This window comes from Lissotriton helveticus, chromosome 11, assembly GCF_964261635.1.
Source record: "Lissotriton helveticus chromosome 11, aLisHel1.1, whole genome shotgun sequence".
NCBI lineage: Eukaryota > Metazoa > Chordata > Amphibia > Caudata > Salamandridae > Lissotriton > Lissotriton helveticus.
The window spans coordinates 73,366,607-73,390,162 of record NC_136072.1 but is presented as its reverse complement, the minus strand read 5'-3'; the positions used below and the strand labels follow the sequence as shown (position 1 = coordinate 73,390,162).

Here is a 23,556-nt window from a genome sequence, read left to right as displayed (position 1 = left end):
TGTCATCAGTAGAATAGAATAAAGTGTTCCTTTTCTGAGATATTAAGGTTTGGTGAACTCTGCTCTTAATTCACTGATGCACATTTACTGCACTGTTAGTAATTATCTATGGGCCAGTGAAAGAGAAAAACCAAAGGTGGTGATGGACGGAGCGTTGACAATACAAACACTCACCCCCAGTCAACTGATCTGGGTTTGATCCATCACCGTTCTTTAGCTCACTCCGCCACCCCAGTTCAGACATGGCCATATGCAAATCAGTCTGACCCTGTGCCTCATGGGAACAGTCCAGCCCGAACTGCCAAGCCATGTCTTCCCTGAACCGGAATCAAGCTTCCCAGGACCGGTTTCTGGCATTACAGCCGTCTTCAGCCGGGCTTGCTTGACTCCAGTGGCAAAGTGAGCAAAGGACTCATATCTGAGCATACCCTGCCAACTTAGGGCGGACAAAGAAAAACCAAAGGTGGTGATGGACGGAGCGTTGACAATACAAACACTCAACCCCAGTCAACTGATCTGGGTTTAATCCATCACCGTTCTTTAGCTCACTCCGCCACCCTAGTTCAGACACGGCCATATGCAAATCAGTCTGACCCTGTGCCTCATGGGAACAGTCCAGCCCGAACTGCCAAGCCATGTCTTCCCTGGACCGGAATCAAGCTTCCCAGGACCGGTTTCTGGCATTACAGCCGTCTTCAGCCGCGCTTGCTTGACTCCAGTGTCAAAGTGAGCAAGGGACTCACGTCTGAGCATACCCTGGCAACTTAGGGCGAACAAAGAAAAACCAAAGGTGGTGATGGACGGAGCGTTGACAATACAAACATTCACCCCCAGTCAACTGATCTGGGTTTAATCCATCACCATTCTTTAGCTCACTTCGCCACCCCAGTTCAGACATGGCCATATGCAAATCAGTCTGACCCTGTGCCTCATGGGAACAGTCCAGCCCGAACTGCCAAGCCATGTCTTCCCTGGACCGGAATCCAGCTTCCCAGGACCGGTTTCTGGCATTACAGCCGTTTTCAGCCGGGCTTGCTTGACTCCAGTGGCAAAGTGAGCAAGGGACTCACGTCTGAGCATACCCTGCCAACTTAGGGCAAACAAAGAAAAACCAAAGGTGGTGATGGACGGAGCGTTGACAATACAAACACTCACCCCCAGTCAACTGTCTGGGTTTAATCCATCACCGTTCTTTAGCTCACTCCGCCACCCCAGTTCAGACATGGCCATATGCAAATAGAAATAACAAAACAATAAGCCATGTGAATTTATTTTGTATTTGTGTATATTGACTTACATTAACACCTCCTTTGTTAAAATGTTCACTCATTTTTAACAATATCCATTCCATGTTGTGATTCCTCTCCTCTGAATATAAAGTCTTTATTTTAGTTACTCCCTGCCCATGCTAATGTCAAGTAATTGACCCACACATCTTTGTCTAATATCTTAATTTGTAGTCTCCACTCCTTGACCCATTTTCTACCCCTTCCAGCAGGGTCTTATTTCCTATCCACAGCACCTTAAATCCATTATACACTCTTAACCCCCCTTTATTTCCGTATTCATCACCATTTGCATTATCTGATTCTAGCTTTCATCGTATGTCAAAGAATCAAAGTTAATAAAATGTATTCGAACATATATCAATATATTGACTTGATCATCAAGGTAAGAATTTATAGGGAAGTTTAGATTCACTATTCTATACTCCTCATCTTCTCTCATTGACATTGAGCTGATGTTCGATAGCATGAAGTTGATACAAGAGTAGATCAATATTAAAATCTCAAGACTTTAGTAGAACACAATTTCCAGTCTTTCCACTTGATTCTGTTACCCTCTTATTTCTTCTCCCTATATTTGTTACAGCTTTCTCCTTAATCACATGATTGATCTGATGATTGCCCTTCAAAGCACCCTTAAAAATGAATCATTTCTAACTCAATTGGTCTCACAAAGAATTGCATCTTGAAGGTGTCTTATTGAACATACCATCAGTATGCCTAAGTAGCACAGAACTCTGCACATAAAAAGATAAGACAGGCCTATCTTTTAACCCCTTTCCTGCTGCCGTCGGCCATTGGCCATTGCGAACACTACCTCGCTGGTGCTGCGAACGTCCAACGGCCGACGCGGCCTCGCCCATTTCGGGGAACCGCCGCACTGCCGCGAAATCGCGGTCGCAGGTAACGGGTTAATGTGTGGAGTTCTCTGCCCCGAATGTCTGCAGAGTCGCTGCAGTCATAAACTTACGATTGACTTGTAATTTGTGAAAAGCAAAAAAATAGTAAAGTTACACAAAAGTTTACCGTTGTGAATCAGACCCAATGAGTTCTAAAACCTTGTACATAAAGTATTATCATTGCCCTGTTGAAAGCCTCCTCTCATATTCCTCTCTTTCAGGATTGGGTTAGCAGTTGCAAGGCGCCTCGCGCAGCAGGGTGCTCATGTGGTTTTGAGCAGCCGAGAGCAAGAGAACGTGAATGCAGCCATTAAGCAACTTGCAGCAGAGAACCTGACTGTGACAGGAACTGTTTGTGATGCTGGGAAGAAGGAAGACAGGAAGAGTCTAGTACAATTGGTAAACAGAACCGCAACAGAATGGTTGCTTCTTGTAAACTATAGGAGATTTGACTGAGTGTGTATTACAGTCTGGTAATTTATGTAGACAGATAACATCGCCCATGTATAATTCAACTTCTATTTGTCTGAAACTGTATACACCAGACCCACAAATGCAGACACAACAGCAATGCACACACAATCCTCCATAGTTATGGGTTGGCAGTCTAGCATATCATGATTGAATTTTTTTATTTCCCACACCTAAACCAGATTATTTTGTCCTAGGTTTATTCAATTTACACATGGGTGAGGCAGTATCGTGATATTTGTTCTGGCAGTAGCCAACACCATGTGCTAAGACATGAGCCACATCAGTGGCACACAAGAAACAGCTAGGTTCAGGAAACTCCATCCAGAGGGATATAGAAAATGGTAGATTATTCACATACCCACAAAGTAACTATTGCAAGAGAAGGATCACAAAAGGGGCTCCATTGCACTGATTTTACAAGTGTGGACAGCATTCACTCATCCTCCAGCTTTGTTTTACCTGTTTACACTACTGATCAGGTTGACTTTTTAAAATTAATTTATGAGGATAATTGAACTGAGTGACTATTAGATTTCCTCTGAAAGTAGATGCAAACTTTTGTCCGAAGGATCTGATATGGTTAATCTCTACTTCCACTAACGCAGGGGATCTTATTTTTCAGTTTAATGAGTGACTGCATGTATATAGTCCCCTACAATTTGACAGTCTCATTGTGCTCTTCTGAGTGCATGAGAGGCGAACAACAAAGTCTTGAGATTTTGTCTGAATTCTGGCAAGATAGTTGAAAGTCTAACATAGTGGGAGAGTATTCTATATGACAGAGGAATGAACAGAGAAATATGAACCATCATTAGTCCTGAGATTATAGAGTGAACTATTTTACAGAACCTGACTGGAACTCTGATGGCTCCTAGTTGAGGTGTAAGTCAACATTATATCTGAACTGCATTCAGGCCATATAGTGGATGCAGGTAGCCAAGCTAAATAGAATTGGTTTATAAATGTATAACCCTGTGATGTATGGACCAAAGAATGGAGGGGGTTTCATTGTGTAAGTGTTTATCTCTCTTTAGCCACTGAAATGATGCTCTCTGTTTTAGAATGATAATGTTTTAGGGGGTTTGCAATCATCCATGACTGAATGTTATTCAAGGTTTCTGTTAATTCATTGCAAGAAAAGCTTCCTCAGAGAATCTAACATGGACCTATGTGTCATCAGCATATGATTCAGTGGACATTTGAATGTTCTTAAAGAGGTCTCAAAAGCAGGGGAGGGTTGTCTATAGGGACTTAGGGGCACTTACCCGCAGAACTCCCCACTGCATCACAGCAGTTCAGTGGGAGGACCTGAGGCTGTGTCTACTGAACAGCACATGTCAGATTGGCCAGTGATTTCTCTTTGGAGAGCCTGACATGCGCAGTTCAGGTTTCTGCAATCAACAGCTGAAAGGCAGCTGAGAAGCAGATTCACAGACCCATAAGTGTCCCAACCAGCGCTGTGTTTGCCTGCTCCAACACATCCTAGCACTGCTCTGTAAGCAGAAAGAGAGAATCACTTGGCTTTGGCTTGGATGGTTTTGTCCAGCAAGCAGCGTGAGGCAGGATGAACTTCGAGAATCTATGAAGCCAAATGTGCTGCAGAAGATCACTGTTCAAGGCAAGTTTTATTTTTAACAGGTTTAATGTCATTTTCTTTGTTGGTCCCACGACTTTTAAAACATAGCAGCTACCACTGTCTCAAAGCGGAGAGTCTTGGGATCCTCGTGGGACTCCACACTCAACTCAGTAGCCAGATGACTCAAAACCACAGTCACTAATATCTGGGAATTTCCTCAAGACCTTGAATCCAAATGATACCACTTAGCCCTCTTGGAGTAGTGAGTCAATGACTCACGCATTGCCCTAAGTGATAGTAGGGGTAGGAAACTCTCATACACAATTAGAGAGTATTTAACTTTTATTACATTTGTTGAAAATGGCCTTCTCTGCAGGGTCACCCCCAAACTTGGCTATTTTTGTTTTCGTTGGCTTTAGAACTCTGTGCACTTTACCACTGACAACCAGTGCGAAAGTGCTTGTGCTCTCTCTTTAAAACATAGTTAAATTTGAATACACCTGATTGGCACATTTAATTTAGGTGATTCGTCTGTTTAAATATCTTTCACATTCTGTTCCTGTCCATGACAATATATATGATGGAAGAATGGTAAGTCAGAATTGGAAGCTGATGCTATCAGCCAACCTTACCTCACGAAGAACCAGAATACGGTTCAAAAGCCTCCCTCCATAATCCCAGTAAAAATGGGCACAAATAGAATCCCTAGAATTATCTAATCGCCCAGACCTCCTGCTCAATGCACCATCTTTCACACTGACAATAATCTTTGCCCTCTATCATGCATGCTCCTCAACTGTAGATCAGCAGTTCAACACGCTACAGATATCGCTGAAGCTATACTCGGTGAAGAAATAGATATTGATTTCCTCACCGAATCCTGGCTTAATGACCACTCCACCCCGTACTAAACTGGCTTACACCACCTGGTTACACCATCATTAGTCATGGCAGACCAAAAAGAACAGGTGATGGACTAGCTATCATTCACAAAGAAGAAATACCTCTTTCCATCTTTAAAAAACGCAGAATACCTAACTTTTGATAACCTAGGAGTTGAACTTACAGTCAAGGGCTCTTCTCCTATCAAACTACACACCATTTACCACTCTCCTGGTGATCACTCCCTCTTCGCAGAAGAGCTTACTGACCTAGTAATGCGGTTCTCCTTTACTGACACAAAGCATGTGTTCTTGGGCGATTTAAATATTCACTGGAACAACTCAGAAGACTCCATAGTCTGAAACCTCACAAACCTTCTTGAAATAGATTACCTTAAACAACTCTGCAATGGACCAACACATATTAAAAGCTCCACACTACATGCAATTATCACTAATAATGAGCTTGGCTCACTTAGATCCATCTCACCCATTGACTTTTCCGACCACCATCTCATACTGTTTAATAGCAATATCCTCCTCCGATCCCACTAAGCCTTAGCCTTAGCAGATAAACCTAAGCAATGGACTAAGAACAACAAACAAGTCCCAATAACTAAATTGGAATCTGGGATTTATGCCCAACTACTGCGTCACCCTCTCACTCAATTCAATTCATGAAGCTTTATTCGGCACATACAAAATGGCCATAAAAGCACAAAACATATAAAATACAATTATTACAAATTCAAGACAATGAAAAGGATATCATAAAATACAGGCGCTGTTCCTAAAATAACATACTTTTACGTGCCTTTATAGAACAATTTTAAAAAATGGCGGTATAAAAACAGATATCAGCAGACTCCATGTTAAATAACAAACTCATTGCCTGATTAACTGTACTGACACCATATTTAACAAACATGGGTTTCAAATAAGCTAATCGAAAATTCATGTACAGTTTACAAATCAGTAAAAAGTGCAAAGTGCTTTGTTTGGTAACCCCATCACACATACACGGCCCAATTGGATGTTTCTTAAGGTTTGACAGGGCCACTAAATGATGTGCTACGCCAAACCTCAACCTAGTTAGCACAAACTTATGAGAAGGCCTAGTTACCATAGCTATACAATGTGGGAAACCTTCATTCAAGTTGTATTTACTGTGAAACATGACTGTGGACAGAGATCCATGAACTGAAACCCGTTTCCCTGCTTTTTGGGCAAGGAATGTAGTTTTCATCTCTGCTTTGGCTATCTTAGATGCGGCACTAGGATCAATCAATACATTTATATTAAATATTTTTAAGTAACAGTCAGCTACATATTTTAACCATGGGATATTGCGAAATTTATCCAATGATAAACAATCCTCTATAATAGATCTATTAAAAACCTTTTCGTCCTGAAGCCATATCGATCGCCATAGCATTAGTGGCCTCAAGGATAATAGATCATCTAAAAAATGGATATCCAATTCCCGGTGGGTCAACTCAGTCGGAGCGGAGATAGGTAAACATAAAAGTTTTTTCTAAAAGGAATTCTCCTCCAATTGCAGGTTATGGGAGCATGTGTGACCCCATACCCCTGCTCCGTACATAGCGATGGTGACACATCTGGCTTGATAAATATACAGCATATCCCTTGTGTGTATGTCACCAACTTTTGCCGCAAATCTAAAAACAAAATTTTTCACTATTTTATTACCAATATTATTGAATACATTAGTCCACTTTCAATCAATCAATCAATCAATCAATCACAACACTTGTATAGCGCACTACTCACCCGGAAGGGTCTCAAGGCGCTAGGGGGAAGGGGGCCGCTACTGCTCGAACAGCCAGGTCTTGAGTTGTCTCCTGAAGGCGAGGTGGTCCTGGGTCAGCCGAAGGTGGATGGGGAGGGAGTTCCATGTCTTGGCTGCCAGGTAGGAGAAGGATCTGCCTCCGGCGGTGGCTCTTCGGATGCGTGGTACGGCGGCGAGGGCGAGGCTGGCGGACCGTACCTGGCGGGTGGGCATGTGGAAGGTCAGGCGGTCGTTGAGGTACTTGGGGCCTAGGTTGTGGAGAGACTTGTGTGCGTGGGTGAGGAGCCTGAAGGTGATCCTCTTGTTGATGGGGAGCCAGTGCAGGTTCCTCAGGTGGCTGGAGATGTGGCTGCGTCGAGGGATGTCCAGGATGAGTCGGGCTGAGGCGTTCTGGATGCGTTGCAGTCTTTTCTGTAGTTTGGCTGTGGTTCCGGCGTAGAGGGTGTTTCCGTAGTCCAGCCGGCTGGTGACGAGGGCCTGGGTGACCGTCTTCCTGGTTTCGGTCGGGATCCATCGGAAGATCTTGCGGAGCATGCGGAGGGTGTGAAAGCAAGAAGAGGAGACGGCGTTGACTTGTCTGGTCATCGTGAGGGAGGAGTCCAGGATGAAGCCCAGGTTGCGTGCGTGGTCTGTCGGCTTGGGGGCGGTGCCAGGGCTGGGGGCCACCAGGAGTCGTCCCAGGTGGAGGGTGAAGGTCCAAGGATGAGGACTTCCGTCTTGTCTGAGTTCAGTTTCAGGCGGCTGTTCTTCATCCACTCGGCGACGTCTTTCATCCCTTCGTGGAGGCTGGTTCTGGCGGTGTCGGGGTCTCTGGTGAGGGAGAGGATCAGCTGGGTGTCGTCGGCATAGGAGATGATGTTGAGGTTGTGTTGGCGTGCGATGGCTGCGAAAGGTCTCATGTAGACGTTGAAGAGGGTGGGGCTGAGTGATGATCCTTGCGGGACGCCGCAGATGACTTCGGTGGCCTCGGAACGAAACCGGGGAGGCGGACTCACTGTGTTCATCCAGCGAGGAACGAGATGATCCACTTCAATGCCTTCTCTTGGATGCCGGTGTTGATGAGGCGTTGGACTAGGGTGCGGTGGCAGACAGTGTCGAACGCGGCGGAGAGGTCCAGGAGAATGAGTGCCGCTGTTTCCCCATTGTCGAGAAGGGCTCGGATGTCGTCGGTGGCTGCGATGAGGGCGGTCTCGGTGCTGTGGTTGGCTCTGAAGCCGGACTGCGAGGGGTCGAGGGATCCATTCGTCTCGAGGAAGGCGGCAAGCTGTCTGTTGGCGATCTTCTCGATGACTTTGGCAGGAAAAGGGAGGAGCGAGATGGGGCGGAAGTTTTTGAGGTCGGTGGGGTCCGCTGTTCGTTTCTTCAGTAGGGCGCTGAGCTCGGCGTGCTTCCAGCTCTCCGAGAAGGTGGCGGTATCGAAGGAGGTGTTGATGACATCTCGGAGTTGGGGTGCGATGGTGGAGTCGGCCTTGTTGAAGATGTGGTGGGGGCAGGGGTCAGTCGGAGATCCGGAGTGGATGGTGTTCATCGTGCGGGCTGTGTCTTCGGTGGTCACTGCGGTCCAGGTGTGGAGGGTCGTGGCGGGGTGCGTTGGTTCAACGGTAGGGTGCGAGGATGGTGTGCCGAAGCTGTTGTGGATGTCGGCAATCTTGCGGTGGAAGAACGAGGAGAGGGACTCGCAGAGATCTTGTGAAGGGGTGATGTAGTTCTTGCCGGTGCTGGGGTTGGAGAACTCCTTGACGATGCTGAAGAGTTCCTTGCTGTCGTGGGCGTTGTTGTCCAGTCGATCCTTCAGTGATTTCTTCTTGGTGGTGCGGATGAGCTGGTGGTGCTTGCGGATCGAGTGTTTGAGGGCGGTCATGTTGTCAGTGGTCCGGTCGAGGAGCCAGGTTTTCTCGAGGGTGCGGCAGGTCTTCTTGGAGTTCTTGAGTTCGTCGGTGAACCAGGGAGCCTTCTTGCTTCTGGGTTTGCTGGGGGGGTTCTTCAGTGGTGCGAGGTCGTCAGCACAGGCTGTCAGCCACTGCGTGAAGTTGCGGGCTGCATCGTTGGGGTCCGGTGTGCTGGCAGGTGGGTTCTGGCTGAGGGAGGTGGTGAGCTGCTCGGTGGTGATCTTGCTCCAGCTTCTGTGAGGAACCTGTTGCGGGTGGTGGTTTTTCCGAAGCTGAAGTGGACGCAGCTGTGGTCGGTCCAGTGAAGTCCGGTGGAGTGGCTGAAGGCGATGTGCTTGCTGGATGAGAAGACGGGGTCAAGTGTGTGGCCGGCGTAGTGGGTGGGGGTGTTGACCAGTTGCTTGAGCCGAGGTTTGCGAGGTTGTCCAGCAGGGCGGCGGTGTTGCGGTCCTTGTTGTTCTCCAGGTGGAAGTTGAGGTCCCCTAGAAGGATGTAGTCGGCGGAGGGGAGGGCGTGTGGGCTGATGAAATCCGTGATGTCTTCGCTGAATTGTGTGCGTGGTCCCGGGGGTCTGTAGATGAGGGTGCCTCTGATGGTTGTCTTTAGGTCGATGTGAATCTGGAAGTGGAGGTGTTCAGCGGCGGTGAAGGTGTCATCGGCGTCGGTCGTGATGCGGATGGTGTTCTTGTGGACGATGGCGATGCCTCCTCCGGTCTGGTTGACGCGGTCCCTCCTGATGATCTTGTATCCATCCGGGATGGCGATGTCGGGGGCTGAGGAGGCGTTCATCCATGTTTCGGTGAGGAACGCAACGTCTGGTGATGTTGTGTCGAGCAGGTTCCAGAGCTCGACGGCGTGTCTGTGGACGGAACGGGTGTTGAGCAGGATGCACTTGAGATTGCTGCTGGGGTTTGGCGTTGCTGGTGCAGTGCATGTTCGGAGGCAGGTGAATTTGCAGGTTGTGCAGGTGAAGGGTCCGTGGAAGCGTTTCGGGGCGGCTTGGCAGCAGGCGGGGTTCCGGCCGGCATTCAGTGCGTTGAGGGTGGCGGCGTCGTATGTCTGTCGGGTCGTCTTGCATCATCGGTGGGGGCCAGGGGACCTGGCGCTGGGTGCGGTCCAGGCGCGGACGGGCGCAGGCGGGCTTACCTTTGGTGTGCCTTCGGCGCACAATCGGCGCGCCCGCTGCGCGTGACCGATGCGCGTAGGCGCGGTCGCCATTTATGGCGAAGTGGAAGGGAGGGAGGAGCAGCTGGGAGGCGGGAGCGGGGAGGGCACAGAAGGAAAAAGGGGCGTGGCCTCTAGCACGGCGGCGGGAAGTGGGGCGGGCAAATACAATACAAACACGGCACTGGGGGTACAGAATGTAAATGGAAATAACAAGATGGGGACGAAAGGGTTAAACAGCAGAGGAGGGAAAAAAAATGTTAATATACGACACAAATGGTGAAAATACAAAGTGATGAAATACGGCCCAGATGGGGAAAAAGAAATACAGCACACGCAGTTGCGGCGAGGGTCGGGATCAGCGAGGCAGAGGGTCGGGGTCAGCGAGGCAGGCTCTGCGAGCAGTAGTGGGGCGAGGAGCACACGCAGCAGCTGGTGGCCGTGCGGCGCGGGGTTGTCCTGAGACTTTCTGTTTTTCGAGAAGGTTATACAGAGATAGCAGAATTTATCTACTTCTTGCACCTTTTCACCCTCTATAAAAAAGGCATTAGAGGTTTTGCTTCTAGCCCCACAGATCATTGTATGCGTTTTCCCCTTATTGATAGACAGTTTTCTATCCTTAATAAAGTTAGAAAATCTATCGATCAGACGCTGTCTTGAAAGCAGAACAGCGTCGTCAGGGTATAATAACACTGGTACAGAGACGCCTTTAATTTTAGGGGCATCAGCATTAACGTCTTTTAAAATGGAGTCAATTTCATTAATAAACAATATGAAAAGTAGTGGGGCTAATACGCATCCCTGCCTAATCCCTCGTTTAACCCTGAATTTCGGGGTACATTCACCTTTTGTGCAATAACGCACACAGGTTTCTAACTTTTCGTATAATCTAGCAAGAAAAAAGATTATACCCTCTGGTGCTCCTAGTTGTAACAAGGTCGTCCACAATATAGTATGGTCGACCATGTCAAAGGCACTACTTAGATCTGCAAAGCAGAGGTATAAGGAACCCTGTTTAGCTTTGGTGTATTTACCTATCAATAAATCAAGATTAATACACTGGTCGAGTGTTCCCCGACCCTTCCTAAACCCGAACTGACTGTCGGCCAGGACACCCTCTAGCTCAACCCACTCTTCTAATCTAACCAACATGACTCTACTCATGATCTTAACTGAGGAGTCAAGAAGAGAGATGGGGCGATCATTTCTTACATCAGATCTATTACCCTTTTTGTGAATCGGGATTATGATGGATTCCCCCCAGGTTTTTGGTGTTACTGTACAAACTGCTGCATTAAAAACAATGGCCAAAAGAGGGCTCCACAACTCTGGGGCAGTTTTATAAACATCTATTGGGACCCCATCAGGTCCCTGTTTGCCTCCCTTACTGGCACCGATCCCAAGCTCAACCTCTTTAGCAGTAATGCCCAATGGAATAGTGGGCCATCTACTAGGGTTATTATCGACAAAATTGGGCAAGCCAAAAATTTTGGAGAAATGCGAGACCCAGTCATCACTAGAAACGTTGGATGTTAGCTCAGCTATGTTTTCCTCCTTAAGAAAAGCGGAGTTAACTGTTGCCCAAAACAGTGTATTATTAGATAACTCTACGGCTTCATTAAGTGAATCCCAAGCCTGCTGCTGCATATCACCCTTCCTCCTCTTAAGTGCTCTAGTCTTAATTTGACAATTGTGCCGAGGACCCTAGACTTTTTTGCAAGAGCGTGTTTTAGCTTAATTAATAAACTAGTACACATATGGTCGAACCAACCCGGGCCATTTCTGCATTGTGGTTTTTTTGGTCTGGTGAACCTGGCATCAATGGATTTATTAATTCCCTTAAAAGCAGTTAAAACACGTTTGTGATCTGTATCATTATCAGGAATAAGGATAATGTCAATCAAACTTTCTTTGACAATAGAGCTTATCAATTCTTTAGCCTTCTCCCCAACCCATCTTATTCTTAAACCGTTGGGTCTGTGTGGCTCCACATTAGTAATTGTGGTACCCACTTCCACAGTGCTTCTCCCCCACAAGATCCATTCCAAAATAATACAATTGTGGTCACTTAAAGAGGTGACCTCGATCCTGGGTGGGGCACAGTATGGGGTAATACTCTCACTTAGATCTCACTGCCCACTATAATACAACAATGACAGAAGTTCTCGACCAAGTGCCACTGCTCAAACTAAAACAATTGAGTTCAATCCAATCTAAATCTTGGTTCAAATCAGATATTAACAATGAGAGGTGACAACTCAGACAGGCAGAAAAGATATGGAGACAGAATCCCTCGACAATGCACCTAGCACTACTAAGAACCGCATGGCTTTCATATAAAAAGCATATTTTCAGAGAAAAAGCCTCTTTCTTTCGTAACCAACTTGACCATGCTAAGAATAGACCCAGGGAGCTCTTCAACATGATCTCACTAAACCGAAAAATAAGGCTATTGGTCTGACCCCATCCACGATAGTACAAACTCTTACCCACATCATTGCCCCATTCTGGACAAAAATCATCAATATATTTCTCTTGCTGTGTACCTGACTTCCTCCAACTAGGACAACTCACATCCATACTCAAAAAACCAGGGGCAGACCCTAATGATCTCAACAACCTCAGACCTATCTCCAACCTTCTTTTCCTAACCAAAACTACGGAGAAGTGCATCCTACAACAACTTAACCGACATATATGGAAATTCAACCTCCATAAACCCTCCAATCAGGATTTAGTCAATGCTGTAGCACAGAAACTAAATTAAACAGAATAGCTCTCTTGTGACCTGTATTACTTCTTTGTAGGCTTGAAAAACCTCTATGGATTAACCACCACTAAACTTATTGCATGTGAAGAGACATGAACAGGCTGATCTTTGTATAATTATTTTTTTTTCAATGTTTTAATTGTTTTCTTCTTATTGTATTATATAACGTTAAAACCATTTTTTAATAACCACATGTTGATCATTAATGCCAAATGCGTAATTCTTACACATTGTAATACATAAAATGATTGTCTTTGACAAAAAACAAATTGCCAAATGTACGAACATTTAAAGACTTGGGAGATACATATCTATAATTGTACCCCCAGCCACTTCACATTCACCTCTCATACATAACCTTCGCAACCGGAACTACATACACAGGTGGTAACAATGGGTAGAAACCTACAAACAATTGTCGTTGTAGTGTTGTAAGTTGGGATTCCAAATAAACAGATCGACACACGTTTCGATGGTTTGAGTGATTTTGATCCACTTTCCTCAGGACCACCCATTTATATAATATGAATTATGTGGATATTTAGGGGGTATCTGAAAAGAAATAAATATTACATTTGTAGTAGTCCACCCATGAATTCACTGCTCTTTAGAGAAATCATTTAGCAGAAACTGCCTACTTATCCTACTTGACTTATCAGCGTCATTTGATACTGTAAATCACTCAGCATTACTTGAGACACTAAAGATTCACTCTGGTATCAATGGCACAATCCTAAGATGGTTCATAGCTTACCTGCAACACTGCTCGCAACAAATTAAAATCAACACCTGTCTCCAAACCCACATTAGTTACTCTTGGTGTTCCCCAAGGCTCAATTCTCTCCCCTTCCCTTTTCAATCTCTTCATGGAACCCCTTTACAATCATCCTGATGCAAGTAGTGTTCAAATATAACCTATATGCAGATGACACTCAATTCTACTACAAAATCAAATCACCCAGTGACATCCTACATCTCAACGCCATACTAATCAAGATACAAACTTGGTTTAATACCAACCACTTAAAGTTGAACCCCAAAAAAACTGAACTAATTCTGTTCTTCCCCTTAAAGTAACCCTCTGCCAATCCAAGACTGGCTCAAACTGGGTGCTCTAAATTCCCCCTCACTGTGTCCAACTCCATAAAGTCCCTAGACATCACCCTGTACAAAAAACATGTCAATGAAAGATCACATCACAAACTCAGCTAAAGGAGCATTGCACACACTAAATCACCTCAGGAAAATTAAAGAATTCATTCTCACCAGTGATTTCAAGATGGTAGTACAATCGCTAGTCCTTTATAAACTGGACTATAAGAACGCCATTTTCACAGGGATGCCAAAAATTCACCCCCCCTCCCAAGATCAGTTCTAAACATGGTGGCCCTGCTCCTAACAGGTGTTAAGCAGTTTGAGCACATCACACCAGTCCTCAGGAGCCTCAACTGGCTTCCCATCAAAGGAAGATGTATTTACAAGACTGATGCCACAAACAAAGGTGCTCAGCACACACCAGTATATTTAAAGTATCAAGAAGATAATGTAATACAATCTATTGGAGTGCAATCTAATATCAGTCACAATCACAATAAATATGCTTCCAAGGCCCAATAAATTTGCTGAAAACTTCGTTTTATCACAAAATGTTCTTCTTTCTTTATTTTGATAGATGATATTTTCATTCAATTGTTAAAAACATGATACATGATCATAGCCGACGCCGGGCGTTTCGACTCCATGAGTCTTCTTCAAGGCTATAAAAATATACAATGATAAAGCTAATGTTATACAATATTTATTCAAAAAATAATTTATATGACATTTAAACAGCATGTTATTTCAAACTGTCTAAAAGGCCTAAAATATATAGAAAAAGTTCACCTATCTATAGAAATTTGTTTATATCAACAGAACAAAATGGGCTATGAAATAATGGAAGCATATAGACAAAACATATGAGCAATGTATATCGTGTTACATTCAAATAATCATCTGTTCAATTCTGCATTAATTTATCAATTTATCAATTTGAGCTTTAGAAAACACGGGGATTGTTCCTTGAACAGTTTTTCATAAGCAGATAGTACACACATCAATCAAAAAAACACATCAATCAACAAAACAGGAAAAAATTTCAATGACCAAAGAAAATACACCTCAAATCTGAATGTTTAGAATAACCATTTCTAAAGGAGTTGAAATATAAACATGAACAGAGCATCTGAATTTCAATTCACCGGTGCAGGTCTAGGGTGCCTTGACCGTTTTCTTTTGTGTTTTGTATTTACAAGACTGCTTGCATCAGATACAAATCCATTCACACACATATCCCCAACTATCTAGACAACAAACTTTTGAAAGCAGGAAGAACGAGAACTCTGAGAAACTCCAACACACTTCTTCTCATACCTCCCAAACTGAAAAGGAAATCCACCATGACTTGTTCTTTTTTTGGAAATGCAGCTAGGATTTGGAACTCACTCCCCAGAGATCTCCTATTCAAAACCTTCTTCTCCTGCTTCAAAGGGGCCCTAAAACTCCTTCTCCTCAACAAATAGTTTGACACACACGGCAACTGAATTGTGTTCCAATAGCTCACTCTCCCTATGACTAGATCCTTTGTGACAGTTGGTTGTTTGATTGTTCCAGCTGTATAATATGGCATGTACTCCTTTAACTCATGCTGTTCTAATTGTCTGCATACTGTATCCGCCCTAATTGCCTAACGATTCTCTTTGTCTCCATTTATTCTTGTAATTGAACCTATGTATCTCGCATTTTATGTAAGCCTATTTTGTTTTCATTTTATTTAAAGTGCTCTGATACCTTTGGGTCTAGATAGTGGTATATTAAACCTATAAATAAATAATATATAAAGTCAACTTTAGCCAACTTCACCAATTGGCTCTATTGCCCTCTGAATAATGGCATTTAGGTAAGCGTGCTCCAGTGCCAGGGCTTGTGTGCCAGTCACTTTAGGTTTGCATTTTCTCCTTTTATACGTCCCTATAGGTTCTTTCCTTAATTTTTTTCTATCTTTTAAAAAATTTCCGCACTCAGCAGCTGTATAGACAATTCTAACGAGCTCCTAGTTTACTGCCTATTTCATCTTCAGTGCACCATTTTCCTGCCTGACCACTAATTCTAAACCAGGCAGCCATCTTCATAATATATAGAGTATCAGTGTTTTACCATTTCATGTTGATAGCCACATTCAGAAGCAACATATCATTGGATTAGTGCTTTAATTAATCACCATACACATATTTAATTTTAAAATGGTTGCTCACCTCTATGTTTAACTTTTATTTATTCTTAATTGCAAAGCACATCTGCCATGTTTATCCGGTAGAATATCACCTCTTTTCTAGTATATTGCACATTTTTGGTGAATTGCTGAATGTGTTTTTTTACTGTAGATGGATGAGTGGATGAACATAGGAATGGGTTAGTTGGTGGATAAATGGCTATACTATATTGTATTGTAATTGAATTTATATAGCGCTTACTACCTCGACGAGGCATCAAATCGCTTTTTCAGTGAGTAGCACGCTACTCCGGATCCCATAATGGATTAGTGGTGAATTAGTATAGTGAAACATGAAATTACTTTGAGCATGGGATATGTTCGTCTGTTATTTGGAATGAGAAGGATTGTGGAGGGATAGAAGATTAAAAAGGTTTGCATTTATATAGCGCTTGCTACCCCTGGTGAGGTATTAGGCGATTAGTGGTGAATATGTCTTGGGAAATATTAAATTAATTTGAGCGGTGGACATGTTAGTCTGTTGATTGGATTGAAAAGGAAAGTAGAGGGATGGAAGAGGGAAGGGTTGGCATTTATAGAATGCTAGCTACCCCTGCTGAGGTGTTAAGCGTTTTTGGCGGGTAGCACGCTACTCCGGAATCCAAACAGGATTAGTGGACGATTAGAATAGGGAAATATGAAATTAATTTGAGTGGTGGACATGTTAGTCTGTTATTTGGATTGAAAAGGAATAGTAGAAGGATAGAAGAGGGAAGGGTCTAGAATTCCTATTTTTGTTGAGTTTATAGCAGTCGGAGTGGGTTTGGGATGAGTAAAGAGAAGGTGGAGGGGAAAGGTCAGAGGGAAGGGCTTGCAAAAGGCATGTTTGGGAGATCTGAATAGTAAAAGAGGTATGATATGATGCAAGGAGAGGCAGAGTAACGAAAAGTCTAGATAGGGTTATTTTGAGGATCATAGTAGTGATATGGGGTTTGGGATGAATGAGAGAGTGGAGGTAGAGGATATGTTGATAGTGGTATAGGGTGAGAAATAGGGGAGTGCATTGGAGAGAGTAGTAGAATGAGGTTTGAGATTAGTCAGAGAGTTGAGAGTTGAGGTCAGAGAGTCAGAGAGTTGAGGAAGAATATATATTGAGAGTGTTATAGGGTGAGAAATGTGGTAGTGCATTGGAGAGAGTAGTAGAATGAGGTTTGAGATGAGTGAGAGTGGAGGTAGAGAGAGATATAGGGTTAGAACAGGCATAGCGCATTGGATATGCTGAAGTAGAATCAAAATAATAAATATAAAGATACATAAGTACATGGAAGGTATATATATATATGTATAAGGAAGGTAACATATGTAGATTACATTGGCATTTAATAAACTCAGACTTCCAAGTGTTGTTGTACTGTAAATTAATGTATTTGTTTTACATTTTTTGTAATTCAGTAGCGAAGCATTTGTCGACAAATAGTTATTACAAAATATTTACTTATTTGTACTATATGAGTCCCATGATGACTGACATAGTGCGTGTTTCATGGGGTATTGAGCCAGACACAGTCATTTATGAGCCAGACCTACTTGCATTGCCTTTGGCTGCTTATTTGTGTCACTGATCTATCCTCCTGTGAACTGCTTTATGAAAGGAAACTGTAGCAAGATTCTAATACTTAGCGTTTTTAAAGTCACAATGGGTTATTTTATTACTTCTTGAATGGCACTTTAAACCAATATTTATTTACATTCATCTCTCAGTTGGCTCACTTCACTGCTCTTGACCAACATTTAACAGTACTCTATGCTCCTGCTTTCTTGTTTTGATACATTGAAATGTTTTCTTAAGTAGTGCTTGATAGAATAGGCTTTTGAATACAACCACCAACTAGCCCTCATGAAGGTCATATTTGTAATCATCTGTTATATTGCTATGTTGTGTGTTTCACTGTGCTGAGAAAAGCTTGTGAGGGATTTATGACTGTTATATATGGTATCTGGGGTAGTGTGCCTTAAGGCCTAGTGTTGCTGGACCCTGTGAAACAAGACAAACTATTTTTTCACCCTCATTTTGCTTCAATTTATATATCGTGAGCACCAGGGTTTGAATATTTTGGAGTTTGTGCTCTAGTAATAGTACTAATGATTTCAAAGATATATGGGGTATAAAGATTAGACAGGACACCAATATCTATACTTTTCCTAGTATTAGTTTTCCTCTTGTCTACAAGGGGACTTATATATATTTTTCTTCAGATTTTTCATCTCAGTGTGTATTTAAGTCCAGTTAGTTGCTTGAGCAACCTGGTGACTTTTTTAAGAAAGACATGTTCGCAGGAAGGCGAATCCCACATGATTTGACCAATCAAATGTGAGCAGTATTTGATACTAAGATGATAGAATAGTTGGTGTTATTTGATGGAACAACAGCACAGAGTTAAGTTTCAATGCTCCTCATTTTTCTGATTTTGTTTTTGGTGCAGGCCTTAGACAAATATGGCGGAATTGACTATCTGTTCTCGAGCGCATCCATGGAACCACTAAGCAAGGACATCTTGGCGACAACAGAAGAAGATTGGGATGCGGTAATGTACCAGGGGTCACAAATGCAACCTTCTTGGAGAGTCTGGCTGTTATGTTACCACATTCCTCCTGAATGAAATTCTTGTGTAATGAATTGCCTTCAAGGTTTAGGTTCTATATAGAACCTTGACAAGTTGAGAGGTGTGAGATTTCCTCTTACTCCAGGATTATTGGACAACTGCTCATCCAGTAATATTAAATCATTTAACAAGTGCAAAACATGAACAAGTCATATACTAGATTACAAATGACGTTGTTTTTTTCAAAAACCTGCACAATTATATCAGCACCACATTTCCATGGTAGTTGCTGTTTATTTAGGAATACTGTGCAAAGCTCATTGAAGAAGCCCCTACGTATTGGAAGTATCTATGGTATAGTTGCAGCATGCACCCCTGAATGGGACCACATCTCTTTAACATCAAAGTGTTGTATCAGATGCATCCAATGTCTCAGGTTTTTTCCCTGTACCATAGGACTATATTAACAAAATACAGTAGGTCTTGAAAATTAAATATTGATCAAAATACTTTTGATGACCCAATTGAATGGGTTCAGTTCTAAAACTAATATCTTTCCAGTATGGCACCATATTATAGAAACTTGATAATGAGGCAGAAAACAGATCAAGCCCATGCAAGACTCTGCTGTTGCTTAAATATTACAACACAGAGATCTCTCTGACAAAAACAAGGCCCTCACACATATCGAGATGTTGCATGTTCCATCATTGGGATTCCCACACCCTGAACCTAAATGAGTTGAAGATGGGCTCAACCAAATAAAGGGACCCATTAGGATGGCACCCTGGCAGTGCTAGGACCAGCTGCCAGTGGTGCGGCAGACCTGCACCTGCGATTAGGATGCCACTGCCACCGTGGCATCCTCCATCACCAGCATTGTGGCGTGCGGTGCTCACAGCACCACCCGCCACAACCCTGGGAATGCACTGTGTGCATTGTCATGCACAAGGTGACAGGCAATGTAAGGTGCCTACCACCATGTCCATGACAATGCAGGGGGTTCCATGGGTACCCCCTATGTTCACCCCCCACCCCCCCAATACCCTGGGGGCCCGCAACGGGCTCCCGTAAGTGCATTCCGCATGCCTTTTGCCACAGAAAGGCATGTTCCTACTCCCATGCTAATATGGAAGGCGGTGTCTAGCAGACACCACCACCATATTAAACCCTTTTCATCCAGGTCGACTTGTCCACCGGGCGAAAAATCGGCGGTATTCCGGTCCGCCGAGGTACCCCAGCCATACTAATTTGGTGGGGGGGGATGGGTGGCGGGCGGGAAAGGATGTAAGGTGGATCGCCACCGCCCTACATCCTAATGGACTCCCAAGTGTGGGAGCAATGGTTTTTGTAGGTGTGGAGTATATACTCTTTATTGATGAATGCTCAGTTAGGATTAAAAATAAAAATACAGGGATGAACCCAGAGACATTAGTAACCCTGTTATCCCTACATAGTCAACATGTTTTGGACATCCTGTATACACCTAACAAGGTCAGCGGCCTTCTTCAGGATCTAAATTCTCTGGTTAATCAATTAGCAGACAACCTCCACTAGGACGGAATATGCTGTCTGCCTCAGTTCTGCTTCCCTCTATGTAGCCTATAGGATTGACTAATAAATCCTAATGTTTGTGAAAATATAAAAGGTGTAAGACAGTTACTTTTATATCACTGTACTCCTGAGAGCAATACTCTGAGTAAAAGGAAAACTTACCTAACCTGGGGAACCCACAGGAGCGTCGTATTTACTCCAAGAGTCTGATGCCTCAGCGAAATACCGGTGGGGTCCAGGTTGTGTCCTGTGATGTTTGTTGGTTCTGTGACAAGTTGGGTTAGTCCAGGGTTGTTCAGGATTTTGAGGAGTGCTATAGAGCAGGGACTGATTCTATCTTCTAGGTGGAAGTTGTGGTCACTGAGAAGTATGAATGCTCTAGACGTGATAATAAAAAGGGCGTTAAAGTCAGTGATGAGGCTGGTGAAGGTAGCTTGGTGGTTGGTAGATGAGGATTCCATATACGGTGAAGTTGACAGAGATTTGCAGCTTAAAGTGTAAGTGTTCCATGATTGGGGTGGCACTCTCCGAGGATATTGAACTTATGATTGAGTCTTTGTAGATGACTGCGAGACCTCCTCTTGACTTGTGAGGGCAGTCCTGTGTTGCGGTTGTTTAGCCTACTGGGATTGTCGCAGCGATGTTGGGATCCTAGTATGGAGTTGACCTAGGTTTCCGCGAGGAAGAGGCAGTCCAGTGCATTGTTGCTCAGCAGGTCATAGATTTTGATTGCATGTTTGCAAAACGCTCGTGTGTTGAGTAGCTTGCATATGAGTTAGTGTTTTAGGGTGTGGGTTTGCCATAGCGTGTGTTGTTAGATGTGGGTGATGTGTGCATAGGCTGCTGCAGGAGAATCAGCAGTGGCTGCAAAGGAAGGCTCCTACCATGGTGTGTGTAGTGGGGCAAAAGCAATGGGCGTAGATGCATCACAGGAGAAGCGATTAGGCGTTATAACTGGAAGACCATTGAACAGGCTTTGTGGCTCTGGGTGCAGTCCAGTCATGGATGGGCGCAGACTTTGGTGTTGCAGTAGTGTGGACACGAAGGAGCCATCATAATAGAATGTATGGTTTAAAATATTTTTCACAATAGATTCTAGTATATTTCACTGCAGGAAATACACTGATGCACTCTACAGGTGTTTCTCCCATGTTGATGTCATCATCATTTTTCTGAGTTCCTTGCCCTTCCCTTATACTACACCTTCTTTTTCGTGTTTTTTTGTCACTAATCTGTGTCTTGGAAGAGTGGCTTCATTTTGCTTGTATGAGTAGACTGTAACCTAGATGTGATCCAAGTTTCTGGCCCACCTTCTTCCCTTTTTTATACCCCAACCTCATCTGCAGCTTTCCTCTGGGCCCTGACCCTTCCTGCCTGCATCTTCACATTGTTTCTTACCGCAGAGAAGTGCAGACAATAAAATGTCCCGTGCAAAGGCTACAGTGAAAAGCAGCTTTAAAACAAAATCATGAAGAAAATATTTTTTAAATCAATCAGATGATGCTTCACATTGTGTGATTTCACCCAAATTTTTCTTAAATCTATTGTATAGTTTACTTTTAAGTGTCTGATATAACTCAGTGATAATTTGAGTGCAAGGTTTCCCATCTTATAAAATCATTATGGACTTTGTCCTGTAGGGGAGGTTAAGGTAACTGATCTTCCAGACCTGTGCACCTTTATTAATTTTTCTAAAAGACATACCTACTATGGAGACAAATACAGTAGTTGTTGCAGTGGCGTATTGAAACGTGAGGGGGCCTCCCTGCAAAATACATGTAGTACCCAGTCGGGGACGTTCAAGCCAGGGGCTCCTCACCTGTACACAGTGCCATAGGGAGCCCCATGGAGCTTGGGGGCCTATGTAAAATATTTGTTATTATAGTACAATACATACATCAGGCAGGTCTTTTCATAATAAACAGATCAGCTCTATGACCCGGAATATTGGTTTGTCGCCAAAACTAACTCAGTCCTGCTGTATTGAGCATGAGCTTTCCAACATTGCACAATGTGTAACAAAAGCACTCTTTTTCAATGGTTACATGCAACGTCTTCCCAATCAGGGTTGACTGGCATTCATTGATCCAGGAAACCGCCATGAGGGTGGACACTCTCCAATGCAAATGGGACTCTTGGCACAAAACATGAGAAGTTAGATCTTCCGCAGGACTAATCTGGGACTGCATCTGACCGGCCTGAACCTTTACCTCAACCCAGTCCAGCATGACCAGATATCTCCAGTTGGCTCTTTATGCTTTTAAGCACTATTTTTCACTTTCATTTTTAAAAATTCATAACTCTGGGTTCTACTGATTGTTTTTTTCTTTTTGATGTTATTTATTTGATTTTGCTCTACTTTTCTGACTTTGTGTTGGATCCTTTTTGTGTGTTGTTTTCACTGTTTTACTGCTTGAAATGCTGCACACATACTTCTCACATTGCCTCTATATTAAGCCTAACTGCTGTATGCTAAGCTACCAGGGGGTGAGCATAGGTTGATTTTGAGTTGTCTTGTGCCTCAGCCTGAAATTGACTATGGTTTGCTGCTTGACCTGGGCTCACACCCCATTCTATGAGTAACCCACATGTAAATGTACAGCATGAGCATCTGCAGGGCAAATTTCCTCCCACCAAAGAATAGGAGTTACATGGGCTTCTAAAGTACAAGCTTTAATGATTCACAGAATAGGTATATCAGATGGCTCAACAAATTGTGGCCACCTTCTTTGGTCTGAACCTCCCACAGATTAGGAATAAAAGTTAATGTAGTGCTTAAAAAAATACATATAAAAAAGAATCAGAACCCATTGGGTGTCTTATCATCACAACAAGCTCTATGTCAAACCTCAACCTGGTGACATTTAAAAATGTATAAATCTCCCACAGTATGTGTCTTTGACTAGGCCACACAAATATCATCTAACAGCTTGAAGGCCCACACCATGGGCCTTCAATTCAGGGCAGGCCCTTCCTCCCTATGCGGGCACCCAAAGAGGTGGACTCAATCCCCTTCATATTCACTCTTACACTCTTTATTTTATTCCAGCCACTAAATAAGGAGAGTGTGAGCGTTCCCTCCTTCACTCACCATCTACACATTGTACACTGTTGTTACAATATGTGTTATGGTCATCTTCTCTTTTCTTTCTTCCTAGGGCTATGCACAGCCTCTTCATAATGGCGTTTCGCCCTCTGTAATTTCCGGGTAAAGCCCCTGTGGGGGAACATGGTATTTTGTTATGTTTCCAACCATCAATATCACACCTAAGTAATACTCATTTTTATTGGGGGTATATTCTCCTCACCTTAGAGGGACCCACAACTGTGCTCAAATATACATAGATGTCATCCTGCACCAGGTCCTCCCTTGGAATAGGGAGAAAGTCTCATATTCCCC

General features: G+C 43.6%; 1 protein-coding gene across 1 annotated transcript in view; it reads left to right on the top strand.

Moving 5' to 3' along the window:
• The window catches only part of LOC144791152 (dehydrogenase/reductase SDR family member 4-like), a 200,375-nt gene that overhangs the window by 88,729 nt on the left and 88,090 nt on the right, over window positions 1–23,556 (top strand). The window contains exons 3-4 of the mRNA XM_078665807.1: window positions 2,407–2,584; window positions 18,483–18,584. Coding sequence (XP_078521933.1) covers window positions 2,407–2,584; window positions 18,483–18,584 — 280 coding nt within the window. The remainder of the gene's footprint in view (window positions 1–2,406; window positions 2,585–18,482; window positions 18,585–23,556) is intronic.